Raw genomic sequence first — 13,252 nt, forward strand, 5'->3', positions numbered from 1 at the left:
ATACATATACACTCAACACCACTAAAGCTCAGCACACTTGCAGGAGACCATTTAACTGCTAGCTGCTAACTGTTACTAACTCAAACATCTGCTAGAATCGCCATGCTAAGTGAAGGGGATGGAGACGAGGAGGCCAGTTATGCTCCCTTGGACTTCCCACTTACGTATGGCTGTGGCATCGCAAGGTACCGAACTCTAGCCAGTATATGGATTATAAAATACAAAGATTTGAATGAGTTAAATGCGTCTCTGGTAAGTCTGAAGTAAATCCGTTTGCTATTTAGCGTGTAATGTGCCTGTAATGTTTATGGTTGCCCGTGTCTAGTGCGATATCAGCGCTAAAGAGAACCAGAAAGAGACCCTAGACGTTCACAGCCAGTGTAAACACAGACAACACTGAGCTACGGATATGAATGACCAAATTATAGAAGGCGAGAGATTAATACATCTCATTAATAAAGGAAATTAAAGTCAGCTCGAGCTGTGGATGTCTGGTCAACCCTGGTCCTGGAGAACCCTTGTCCAGCACGCTATCCTGTTGACCCCGTTTCCACAGCAAATTCAACTCAGGAAGGGCGTATTGTTTATTAGCTGACTGATTGGACCAGGTATGGAAGGAATAGGGTGAAATGTGCAGGACAGGGGGTTCTCGGTTCGAGACCCTGAAGAACCCCAAGAGCACCAGGGCTTAAGCTCTGGTTAAATATCAACAGCCTTGTCCCGTTCAACTTGCGCAGCCTTGATCTGAGATCTTGCGGAGTTCCAGGTAGGAAAACGGCACGAAATTACAATTAGACTACGTAAGAAAATTCCACGTTTATTAAAAATATCCAACAGGATTCGTACAAGTTGGGAAAACCGCAAATCCGGGACTGCGTTTCCCGACTCGTCTGCGCTGAGGAAGCGCAGCCCTGACGCGCACGCATGTAGTGGAGGACGGAAGGTTGCAGCTGGCTGTTGTTTTTGATGCTAACTAAGCTAACAGCTAATATTTCTATTATATATATATATTTCTAGCCTATCTGGTCAAAGTTGTCCGCCACGGTAAGTCCTGGCAGCGTTTCCCTACGTAAACTGTGGCGAAGTGACCCGAATCCAGGCTGAGACCGACTGAGCGAGCGAGCTAGCTAGCTAGCCGGCTAACGTTAGCTAGCTAGCGTGTAGCTAACCCAGCTTCTCTGAGGAGAACAGGGCTTCAGGCTGCAGCGGCTAAAAGGGCGTCGTGGTTCGGTTCTGGTCGGGTTCCTCAGCGCTCTAAACACCAGAACCCTGGTCCAGAAATGCAGCCTCAGCCTCCTAGTAATGAAACCGAGGGAGGTGGTCAGTAAACGGGTTGTCGAAGAGCATGAAACACTGAGAGGAACCGAGCCTCGACAGGAGAACAACTCCAGAACCATGGAGGGCAGGAATGACCCCGAGAAGATCTCATTTCTCTTAATTATGGGATTTTTAATTAGATGTCATCATTTCCAGAAGAAACGACATCATTATGAGATATTAATGACGTGATATCTATCTCACCTTGTTCACAAATTAGCATCTAATAATTACACATTAATATTTCTGTGGTATTAAAGTCATAAAACGAGTTTCTGTCCCTACTGTCCAAGGATAAAATGCTTTCTACTAGATTTTGGAGAAGCATTGCTGTGAGGATTTGATTGCATTGATTGCAGGATAATGCTGGATGATCACCACCTCAGCTCATCATCTCCAACTCATCCCATCCATCATTCCAGAGAACGCCGTTCTTCCAATGCTGGGGGGCTTTATACCCCTCCAGTAGCCCACGACTGGCATTATTAGGCAGCATGGTGCCAACAGGGTCATCATGTTTATCAGCTGCAGGAGGATAGGAGGGTCCTATTCTATTGGCAGTACTTCTTCTCTACAGGGACAAGACAAGCTGTTTGGACATGGTGTATTTCGCCATAATTCATTATGAGATGATGGGCCACAAATTAGCCCATTTTCAGATGCTGTAAGGATTAAAAATTCCAAGATTCCTAGAGTTATTATTTTACGTAAGGTGAAAGTCCTAATTATGAGATGCTATTATGGCCTCTAGTTTGTGTTTATTTCCCAGATCCTAGAATCTCAGATATTGGGATCTACAGAATTCCAGCGTACTCCATTTAGTTGCCAAGCCTAAACCCGGTTTTCCTTTCTTTCAGGTACAGGCATTGACGGTTGGAGGGAACGCCCTTGTTTTATGTGCAATCGCAGTCAGGATGTGATCCGGCTAAACGAATGATTGCACCCTTCCAAAGAGCCACTCCTTCTTCTCGGTCTTTTCATGTTATCCTGTTCGCAAGAGTTGAATCATCAGGCGTGGGAACATTAGCCTGCCTTTGGAATCGGCATCAGAGTAAAGCTGGAAACACACAACTCCTACAAGAATGCCACGATCCAGAGAAATTCCCGAAGAGCTCCGCAAACAGGTTGTTGAGGCCTATCAGTCCGGGAAAGGGTACAAGCTCATTTCCAAGGCCCTGGGGCTGTCCAAGACCACCATCAGAGCCATACTCCGCAAGTGGAAACGGTTTGGGACGGTTATGAACCTTCCCAGGAGCGGCCGTCCCCCGAAAATATCGATAAGCACGAGGAGAGAAATCATTCGGGAGGTGACCAAAAACCCTTGCACGACCTCCAAGGACGTTCAGGCCGCTCTCGCGGCGGTAAACATCTCCGTCCACGATTCCACCATCAGGAGGATCCTGGGAGTTCACGGAAGGCCGACTTTAAGTGGCCTCCAGGACGTCATGGCTTTAAGAAGCTCCTCCGACGAAGAGAAGGGCATACAGTTTCCAGACAGGTCAGATGGCTTTAGGAAAGACGTGAAGGTCGAAAATGACCAGCAGGACTCCATGAACGATGGCCGCGGTGGAGCCATGGAAGAGGAGTGTTGCGATGAAACTCTCGGCCAGGATATCGATGACTGTGGGGGCGCTGGCGATGCCAGTGAGAAGTGTATCGATGGCGATGAGGCGGATAGTGACAGCAGTGATGATATTGTTTACAAATATGATGATGATGATGATGATGCCATCAGTTATGACAATGGTGGTGGTGGTGATGATAACGATGGTGAAAGCTGCGATGAAGGAACTGAAGAGGACTTTACTCCACAGTAGCTTTTCTACTGTTAGCATCACGCTAACCTAAAATGCATCTAACTTACTACAGTGGTTAGAAGAACCACCAGAACCGATAAACTCTGAGAAAAAATCTTGAGATCCAGTGTATTAACTTTTTCTTCATGGAGCCCAAACTATTCCTTGCAGTGGCCACTTTCTTTTTTAAAAGAGAGTGTGCAAAAATAATGGCACCTTACCGTCATGTTTTACCAACGTTCCAAATTCCGAAAATGCCATATTGGATTTTGTTTCCTGTAGAGAATGTATTTGTTTACTTATTTACAATCAACACAATGTGTCATGTGACCAGGGGTGCCCAAGCTTTTGCGTTCTGCTGTAGTCATTGATATGCTGTGATTAGCGCTGCTAGCTAAAGCGTCGCTCATGTTTATAGCTTGCCAATTTTGTCATTTGCTTAAAAAACATAAGCTACTCCGACTCCAACAGTTCTGTAAATAAATTGTACATATTTATGTATTTCCACACAAGACAAGACCAGGCCTTCTGGAAGCACCAGAGATAAGCGGTGGTACCTTTGGTCTCTGTCCGAGAGGTCCTACTCCACTTCGTTCGTCTGTTTTGAGCCTCAAAAAGAGGTGCCACACAAACTTCTGAAGGACGTTCAAGATCGTTGACGCTTCCCCCATTAATAAAAGAATTAACTTCAGATTGGACGATTGTTACGTTTTAATGAGAGGGTATTTATTATTGTGCGAATTTGGCTAGTTTGACAAAAGTATTGGGACACCTGTTCATTCGTGTTATATTTTTTAGGGGTAACTTGTCTCTACTGTCAAGGGAAGAAGGCTTTTTACTAAGATTGTGAAGGAACATTGCTGTGAGGATTTGATTGCATTCACAGATGAGCGTTAGTGAGCGTTAGTTAACCTTCCGAACTCCGTAACTCTTCCCAAATGTATTGTATGCGCATCATCCATCATTCCACAGAACATGGTTCCGCTGCTCCACAGCTCCTCAATGCTGGGGGGCTTTATACCCCTCTAATAGCCCACACCTGGCATTAGGCAGCATGGTGCCAATAGGTTCATCAGGTTGATCTGCTCCAGAGAGTCCTATTCCATTGGTTGTACTTCTACTCTACAGGGCCTAGACAAGCTGTGTGTGTGTGTGTGTGTGTGTAACCACATCTTCTGAGGTGTGCTTCCTAATCAGAGTTGAGAAGGCTGCAACGCTCTCATGAGGAAAACAGCAAGTATGTGAAACCTCTCACCTCACACTCCTCACACTGCCATCGCTGCATTACTGAAGCTGAAAGGAGTGGCAGCAAAATAGCAGCTGGGCAGCATGTGTGTGTTAACACACCTCTCCCACACACACACACACCTCTCTCGCTACGTCATGTTCATACACACACGTGTCTGATTTTCTCTCTCACTACTAATATCCATCAAAGACATCATAAGATCCAAAGATCCATTTAAGAACCCTTCAGCTGGTTCCTCTATATAGAACCATGAGCAAAAACAGTAGAGGGTGCAAGCAAAGGTTCTTCAGAAACCCATATACAAGAGGTTTTCCATCATAGTGAAGACCCAAAGAACCATTTAAATATTGAAATAGCTCCTTGAATTGTCACGGTTCTGTAAAGAACCACTGAGGAACCCGTATTGTTCAGGGTGTAAGCAAAGGTTCTTCACAGAATCATCAATTATATAAGAGGTTTTCCATAATAGAGAAGACCCAGACTCGTTTTACGGATGTGCAACACCAACAGTGGAACATCTCCAATGGCTCTGCTGAAGAACCCTACACACGGTTTCCCTCGCCCTTCTTTGCTCTCTGATATACAGACCGGCACGTGTGCCCTCAGTGAACCACAGCTATCAGTCGCTGTGGCTCCGGTTCACTGAGTTGTACTCCCGATGGCTCCACTGAGCTCATGCATGCCATAACCTTACAGGGTCCACATATTCTTTAGTCCATATGTTGGAGATACCAGGTCTTAAATTTAACCAGGTTCAGATAGCTGTGGTCATCATCTTGTGTTCTAGACGCCAGACAGATTTTATTTTCAGATTCCCCTGAAGACGCTTCTGTACCATTACAGTGTTGTCTCTCTTGGTAGGTTTCAGAGCTTTCAAACATGGTGAAGGTAGTTTCACACACTGTTACAGCTCACAATGAGAGCTAGCCAGGTTAAAGCACAGCCTCCAAACATGGTGGAGGTAGTTTTACACACTGCTGCAGCTCACAGTGAGAGCTAGCCAGGCTAAAGTATAGCCTCCAAACATGGTGGAGGTAGTTTCACACACTGTTACAGCTCACAATGAGAGCTAGCCAGGTTAAAGCACAGCCTCCAAACATGGTGGAGGTAGTTTTACACACTGTTACAGCTCACAGTGAGAGCTAGCCAGGTTAAAGCACAGCCTCCAAACATGGTGGAGGTAGTTTTACACACTGTTACAGCTCACAATGAGAGCTAGCCAGGCTAAAGTACAGGCCCCAAACATGGTGGAGGTAGTTTCACACACTGTTACAGCTCACAGTGAGAGCTAGCCAGGCTAAAGCACAGCCTCCAAACATGGTGGAGGTAGTCTCAAGACCTCAGACATGAACAATGTGAGAACTACATGTTTTAAATAGAATACATCACAAATAGGCCCTTGTGAAAGCTCAGATCAGAAGAACCAGTTGTCTTTAGCAAAGAACCACAGAAGAACTGATATTGTTAACCAATTGTCCTCACAAAAAAAACTAAACTCACTGAAGAACCAATATTATTAAGACTGTAAGCAAAGGTTCTTCTTAGAACCATAAACAAGGGGTTTCCCATTATTAGAGAAGACTGAAGGAACCGTTTAAGCTTTCAAATGGTTCCTCGAGTTGTCCCGGTTTGTCCGTACCAACGAACCACTGAAGAACCAGTATTATTAAGATTGTAAGCAATGGTTCTTCTTAGAACCATAAACAAGGGGTCTTCCATCACCAATAAAACTTGTTTAAATGGTTCCTTGAGTTGTCATGGTTCTAGATCGAACCAACTGTCCTTACCAAAAAACAAACAAACTGAGGAACCGATACTGTTAATGGTGTAAACAGGGTTCTTCCCAGAACCATAAAGAAGGGGTTTCCCATCATAAGAGAAGACTGGAAGAACCATTTAAGCTTTCAAATGGTTCCTTGAGTTGTCATGGTTCTAGATCGAACCAACTGTCCTTACCAACAAAACAACAGCAAAGGAAACCGATATTGTTAATGCTGTAAACAGGGTTTTTTTTACAGAACCATAAACAAGGGGTTTCCCATTATTAGAGAAGACTGAAGGAACCGTTTAAGCTTTCAAATGGTTCCTCGAGTTGTCCCGGTTTGTCCGTACCAACGAACCACTGAAGAACCAGTATTATTAAGACTGTAAGCAATGGTTCTTCTTAGAACCATAAACAAGGGGTTTTCCATCACCAATAAAACTTGTTTAGATGGTTCCTTGAGTTGTCATGGTTCTAGATCGAACCAACTGTCCTTACCAAAAAAAAAAACAACAACTGAGGAACCGATATTGTTAGTGGTGTAAACAGGGTTCTTCCCAGAACCATAAAGAAGGGGTTTCCCATTATAAGAGAAGACTGGAGGAACCGTTTAAGCTTTCAAATGGTTCCTTGAGTTTTCATGGTTCTAGATTGAACCAACTGTCCTTACCAAAAAACAACAACTGAGGAACCGATATTGTTAATGGTGTAAACAGGGTTCTTCCCAGAACCATAAAGAAGGGGTTTCCCATCATAAGAGAAGACTGGAGGAACCGTTTAAGCTTTCAAATGGTTCCTTGAGTTTTCATGGTTCTAGATTGAACCAACTGTCCTTACCAAAAAACAACAAAACAACAGGGTTCTTCCCAGAACCATAAAGAAGGGGTTTCCCATCATCGAGATGACTCGTCCAAATGGCTCCTTGAGTTGTCATACATAGAACCAAAGGTCCTTCCCACAGAACCATTAAAGAACCCGTATTATTATGGGTGTAAGCAAAGGTCCTTGGTTGCTCAGCTGTTCCTGATGCAACGCGCTGGGGGGTTTCGCGTGCACTCCTCCTCGCCGGCTGGTCGCCTTGGCTCGGAGCCAGAGTGTTTCTGACACCCGATTGGTTGCTGGGCATGCTCTGTAAACAAAAGGCTCGCTCCTGATTGGCGCTGGAACGCCAAGCGGCCGTGGGCTGATGCGCTCCTCGTGAATATTCATGAGCTCGTCCGCGCTGACTGGAACTCACCTCAGGAACATAAGAGACGGCGCCGTTATCTCCCCGGTCTTCATCGTTATCTCCCCGGTCTTCATCGTTATCTCCCGTCCCTGCTACCGGCTCTGCCGAGCGTGGTCGTTCACCGGGCGCACGGAGAGACGTTTAAAGGTGGGTAGTTCGGCTTTCCGGCGCCGTATTTGGTGTAAGTAACCGTTTCGAGGGGGTTTGAGACCGGCCGGCGTTCGGGGGAAACTATGCTAAGCTAACGGGTTCGTCAGGCGAGGCGGAAATGAGGCGTGTTCGTCTCCAGATGACTCTGCGGGGGTTCCCCGCACTGTTTATGTTTATCTAGTTTAAAATATTGTGGCGTTTTTAAGCTCGTTTTTCTGTTTATTAATGTTTGTGCTGTTTACGTGTAGCCTGATTCACCCATCATCGACTGAGGAGGCGGCTAGGCTAAGCTAAGCTAGCTGGCTTAAAGCTTCAGCGGACTCTGAGGTAAACTAATCTCCCTCTGTGTTATTACAGGTCAGCGCTATCTGTCTGTCTGTCTGTCTGTCTATCTGTCTGTCTGCTTACGGTTTCCCCCTCGAGAGGGTGAAAGAAGGTGGATCGACAGCTGAAGGGAACGCCCATTGCTTTTAAAATCGCCTTGCTACACCCACAGCCACGGCAGTGGGACCTCCACCCAGCTGCACCGGATCAAGGGCTAGTGTGCGCTCCTCTTCCTGACTAGCCGACTCCCTATGCTAGTGCGTAGCTAGCTAGCTCGCTCATTCCGCCCTTGTCGCGTCTCGACGCTGGTCCTAACGCCTCCACCCTCGCTGCGTTCGGCAGGACCTCCTCGCATCCACGGAGCGGCCAAGATGATGCAGATCTGCGACTCGTACAACCAGAAGAACTCGCTGTTCAACGCCATGAACCGCTTCATCGGCGCCGTGAACAACATGGACCAGACGGTGATGGTGCCCAGCCTGCTGAGGGACGTGCCGCTGGACGAGGAGAAGGAGGTGAAGCCCTCGCCCACCTTCTTCCAGCACGGCGACATGTACGGCTACTACGTGCTCCTCAAGTCCATCAGGAACGACATCGAATGGGGCGTCCTGCAGGGCGACGAGAGGCGGAAGGAGAAGCTCGGCGTCTCCGCCCTGGACATCGCGCGGGTGGAGCAGAACGGCGAGGAGGACCTGGAGAAGTTGTTCCACTTCCACCTGAGCGGGCTGCACGCCGTGCTCTCCAAGCTCACGCGCAAGGCGAACACGCTGACGAACAGATACAAGCAGGAGATCGGCTTTGGAGGCTGTGGGCATTGAGGGTGCCGGGCCTGGATCCGGATTCCCGACCGCCTCCACCGGTACTCCGTGGTCCACGAGCTCGAGGCGGGGGCGGAGATGTTCGCTGTAGGAATCCCCCTGGATTAAAAACAACGTGGCCCTAACACGCCCTTAACTAAGATTTCCCTTCTTGTGGTTTGCACTTTGTGTAACTTGAAAATGTGTATATTTTTGTTTGGCCTGGGGTGAAGAAGCACGTGGTTCATAATATGCAGTTTTATTTAAAAAAACAAAACAAAAAAAACGATGCCATGGACGTCGCACAAAGGGACTCAAAGAGGGTTGGGAGCTATTTTTATTTTTATTGATTGGAGACTATCACTTTTCAGATCATTTATGTGCAAAGTGCTACTGCTGCGTATTAATCAACCTGATCAGGGCATCAAGTGCATATATATATGAGAAAAGAAAACTAAAGACTGCTAATTCGTTCTGCGGTATCCGTAATCTATGACACGGAATCAAATGATAATTCTGTTATTTTGATGGAAAGTTGACTGATTCCAGGAGGTTATGTGAACTGCTGAATGTACTGCTAATATGTCGGAGGCTTGTCACGTCTTTTTGTTTTTCTATCACAGGGCTGGTACGTGAAATAAATTTTTTTTTCTAACTAAATTTCGGTCATGGCTCGAGTCTTTCATTAAACCTGCGTTCTGCCTTAACCCCCTTTGTGTTTTCAGAATAGGATGTGATGGAAACGGCGTTGCCCTGATCTTGTGTTGAGTTGGAAACGGTGCTTCATTGTCCAAACCAAAGTCTATCCAAGTCCTTGTCACCATGGAAAGTTACCTGTGCCGCAAACATGCCAACAGGTGTCCCAGAGCTTCATCTGTTTTGGAAAGAAGCTGGCGTGTCTGATCACGCCCTGAACAATGTCTGTGGAAGGGATTGAATACACCGTGCGATTATATTAAGGCTTAGTGTCATAGAGAGGGAGAGATTCTTATGTATGCTGTAATTCTGTCTGTCCCTCCCTCCCCTGCAGACTTCCTCCTCCTCCTGCTGCTGCTGAGGCAATCCTGGACAGTTCCCTGCCTTGCATGACTTATGTACTTCAAATAGACTCCGCTTGCTCCGTGGCGTATAGCTCTAGATCAGGGATCGCCTAGACATCCTACACAGTGGAAAGGTATGGGTAGCATAGTGATCCAGTGGTAACTGTATTGGGCCTTGCAACATTGATATGGCAGGTTACAGTATGCAAATACACCCTCTTAGCAAATCATGCAGTTTTTTTTCTTGAGTGGGTTAAGAGCCTCCTGACCAGTCTGCAGGGTTTTTGATGGACCACCACATAAATTCGGACCTCTGTGTCAATATTCACTTTAACCAAGCTTGCGATGTTTAATACTCCAAAATACACACTTGGTAATTTGTGGACTAGTTAAAAACGGCCAACGTGCCACAATACAACTGAACTAGACAAGAACAAGAACCATTCCCAACAATGTTGTCACCCTGCGTCCTTCACATCCAAGACTGTAAGCCTTCTGGGATTGGGCATCAATCTAACTCCAGCACTGAAGTACCAGGCCTTCATTGTTGAGAAATTTCCCTTTCTCAAAACACCTGATCCAACTCTTGTTAATTAGCTGGGTTACAATAGCACGATTGGCAAACTGCGCTTATCCACGGCTGGAGTAATTGGAATCGGACACACCTTATGTAAGCCAAGGTCGTTGGCTTCAAGTTACACCGTATTTAGTGTGTTTTGCCCAAATTGCCCAAGACTGACTCGGCCCGTACAAAAGCCTCTCATGAACTGAATTGGGTGCAAGGGCCAGAAAAAGGAATAACCTGCAGTACAGTAGCCAGGAGACCATGAGTCCCTGTAGCGCCAGCCAGGGCATTCAGTGCAAATACATTGATTAGGAACCCTAAGGGATGTAGCATCAGCAAGATTCGGAGGCAGGTGTTGCTGAGTGCAATAGTTCTGCCCTTGTACTGGCAGACTTTCATTACCGGTGTGGTTGAACTGAAGCGCTTAACATGACTTTTAAGAACGTTTTGTCCTTATTAAGACACGCCATGAAATTAGCATAAATGAAATAGTTTGACAAAAGTATTGGGACACCTGCTCTTTCATCATTTCTTCTGAAATCAAGGGTATTAAGAGTTGGTCCTGCTTTTGTTGGAGTAACACTCTCTACTGTGCAGGAAGGAGCTTTCTACTAGATTTTGGAGATGGAGCATTGCTGTGAGGATTTCACTGCATCCAAGGAGGAGTAATAGTGAGGTCAGGATTTTGGATTAACCCCACACCACCTCATCTCATAAGTACTGGAAGGAGAGATGCATTATAAAATCAGTGTAAAAACAACCACCACCCCACATTAGCTGGCTGACGCACAATCTGATGTTGGCATGCCTGTATCAGTGCCCTGCCTCAAAATGGGCTTATCAGTTGCACCTACAAACACACTGCCAGCAGTAAGTAAACTAGCCTGTGGCAGACCTGCTGTAAGAACCCTCCGAAAAAAGGAAACCCAGCTCAGCAGCTTCCCAACCCTGTACGGTTTTGCTGCGCAATGCAGTCCTTTGAGAAACGCTCAGTCATTGTATATTTGCCAGCATGGCAGTTGCTCCTGGAATCTAAGCCGCGGGCACAAAGACCTGGTTTACCGGACCCGAATAGGCCAGGAATAATCTTGAGCTAAATCGCTTTTGTTTCCGTACAAATTGGAGCCAGGCTTAATCTGAGAAAAGGTGACTCAGAGGAGCTTATATGATGTAATAGTTTATGTACAATTAGTCCATGATCCTGCACAGATCCCTCAGTTTGCTGCATGCAAGCTATAAACTATACAATTCCACCTCCCAGGGCTGGTTGTTAAATCTAAATCTGATCTCTGCATGGTGGTTCAGATTGTACAGTTAGGCTTTGATTGGGTCTCAGATCGACCCATCGTTGCCTTCGCTTTCTAAGGTGTAGAAAATGCAGAACCTGTTCTGTGGCGCTGGAACATTTGCGGCCTAATGACCTCCCTTGGTAGTCAGGGTACAGCTCAGAAAGGGTTAGGTAAAGCTGGCCCAAACTATGTAGCCGATTAACCGCTTGGCGTACAACACCCAAAATGGTGTACGCCTGATGCTGACGCTAGCTTGTCTTTACCGAAGCCACCAGAGACTCTAGTCATGGAAGTACTTTTGATTGTTTGGTAGGAATAATACTGCTAGATTATTATATTCTTATATACACTATGGACAAAAGTATTGGGACACCCATCACCTAAACATCTAAAGGATGTATTGGGAACCCCCCCAATAAAAATGATGTACATGGGGTTCTCCTTGTATTTAACTAAACATAGAACCACTGGATTTACTTGAGAACCCTTAAAGAACCCCTTGTTTTGTAAGAGTGTAGTGGTACTGCTACCAGTAATTATTATTATTAATAATAATAACAAGCTCTTTACAAACAAGTGATTAAATAATATAAAACAAAACGATCACCTAATTAAAAACAAGGCCTCCCTGTTTCCAGGCCGTAAAACCAGTGCCCTTCATGACCTCTTCAGGTCGCTGACTTCCTTTCCCCCGACGGTAAATCACCACTTCCGGGCCCCGGGCTCGATTCTGAGAGTAGGAACCAGCAGGCGAGGTGCCATTCCGAACGCTAGCCTGACTTTGACGCTTCGATCGCCTCTCGCGCTGCTAATTAAGAAGGCCCCTAGCTGAGCCGTCCTCGCTGACTTGGCGCTTTCAGCCCGAGATCTGAAGGTTTTGTTTATCAGCCTCGCGAGCTGATGTAACACCAGCCCGTGGCGCGAAAGAGCGACAAACAGGGAGGACAGGGGCGGTTTCGGGGGGTAACGTTTCAGCGGCTCATGATGCAATGCGCCCTCTCTCCGTGGAAAGGAAACCAGGTGCAACCGGATACAGCCTTTGCCCACGATCCGAGCCAACGCAGGGGAGAAATATATAAATAAATAAATATATAATCCCCCCCCCCCCAAACCTGGAGAGGCGGCGTTTCCGTTGCGCAGTCAGTTGCAAACTGCTACTAAATAAATAAGAACGGTTAAGCCTTCCTGATTTCTACAGCCTCTCAAAGCTCCAATGCTCTTTTCTGGGGTTTTTTTTCTCTCTTTTTTTTTTTCGTAAAGCTGATCTTCAGGGAGCCCCAAATCCCCCCGTTTTATTGGGATAATCTGTTTTATTCTGTTGTGGGTCAGGGATTAAATTTTGAGAGCAAGTTTTTTTTTTCCAGGTCAGTAATTGTAAGGTCTTTTATTTATTTATTTATTTATTTATTTATTTAAACCAGGCTTTTGTTTCTGGAAAGCGCTGAGCCCATATCCACCCCCTCCCCCTTTCCCCCTCTTTCGTAAGACTGTTTGTAAGGGTGATTTATGAAGCAGCCTTTCCAATCCTTTGAGCTTCATACCTTTTCTCTTCTGTCGCGTCCAGCTCTTGAGCGATACAATGGGAGAAGGAGAAGGCAAGACTGGTGGTTCTCGGCCCGAGTCGCGGGTCGGTGTTTTACCAGCTTTTGGGGAAGATTCGCGCCTTACAATGCGACAGCACTGGGCCTCGCTCATTAGGCCTCGCTTGAAGGCAGTGTGGTGGTTTCAAACGTCT

The 13,252-nt window shown here is 46.2% G+C and overlaps 2 protein-coding genes across 2 annotated transcripts; both read left to right on the forward strand.

Annotated features, from left to right (window-relative positions):
- The first annotated feature begins 926 nt into the window (after positions 1-926).
- LOC140548078 (uncharacterized) lies at positions 927-3,804 on the forward strand. The gene is made up of 2 exons (XM_072671451.1): positions 927-1,044; positions 2,175-3,804. Exon 2 carries the CDS (start codon positions 2,400-2,402, stop codon positions 3,132-3,134), a length of 735 nt encoding a protein of 244 aa, XP_072527552.1. The 5' UTR covers positions 927-1,044; positions 2,175-2,399; the 3' UTR covers positions 3,135-3,804.
- Positions 3,805-7,344: 3,540 nt separating this feature from the next.
- On the forward strand, positions 7,345-9,283 carry mid1ip1b (MID1 interacting protein 1b). Its single transcript, XM_072671198.1, has 2 exons — positions 7,345-7,499; positions 7,860-9,283. Exon 2 carries the CDS (start codon positions 8,198-8,200, stop codon positions 8,642-8,644), a length of 447 nt encoding a protein of 148 aa, XP_072527299.1. The 5' UTR covers positions 7,345-7,499; positions 7,860-8,197; the 3' UTR covers positions 8,645-9,283.
- The last annotated feature ends 3,969 nt before the right edge of the window (positions 9,284-13,252 follow it).

The sequence above is a fragment of the Salminus brasiliensis genome, chromosome 25, assembly GCF_030463535.1.
Source record: "Salminus brasiliensis chromosome 25, fSalBra1.hap2, whole genome shotgun sequence".
Classification (NCBI taxonomy): domain Eukaryota; kingdom Metazoa; phylum Chordata; class Actinopteri; order Characiformes; family Bryconidae; genus Salminus; species Salminus brasiliensis.

What these genes read in the sequence shown, in the direction of transcription:
- LOC140548078 (XM_072671451.1), top strand. Translation starts at nt 2,400, where the DNA reads ATGCCACGATCCAGAGAAATTCCCGAAGAGCTCCGCAAACAGGTTGTT.
- mid1ip1b (XM_072671198.1), top strand. Translation starts at nt 8,198, where the DNA reads ATGATGCAGATCTGCGACTCGTACAACCAGAAGAACTCGCTGTTCAAC.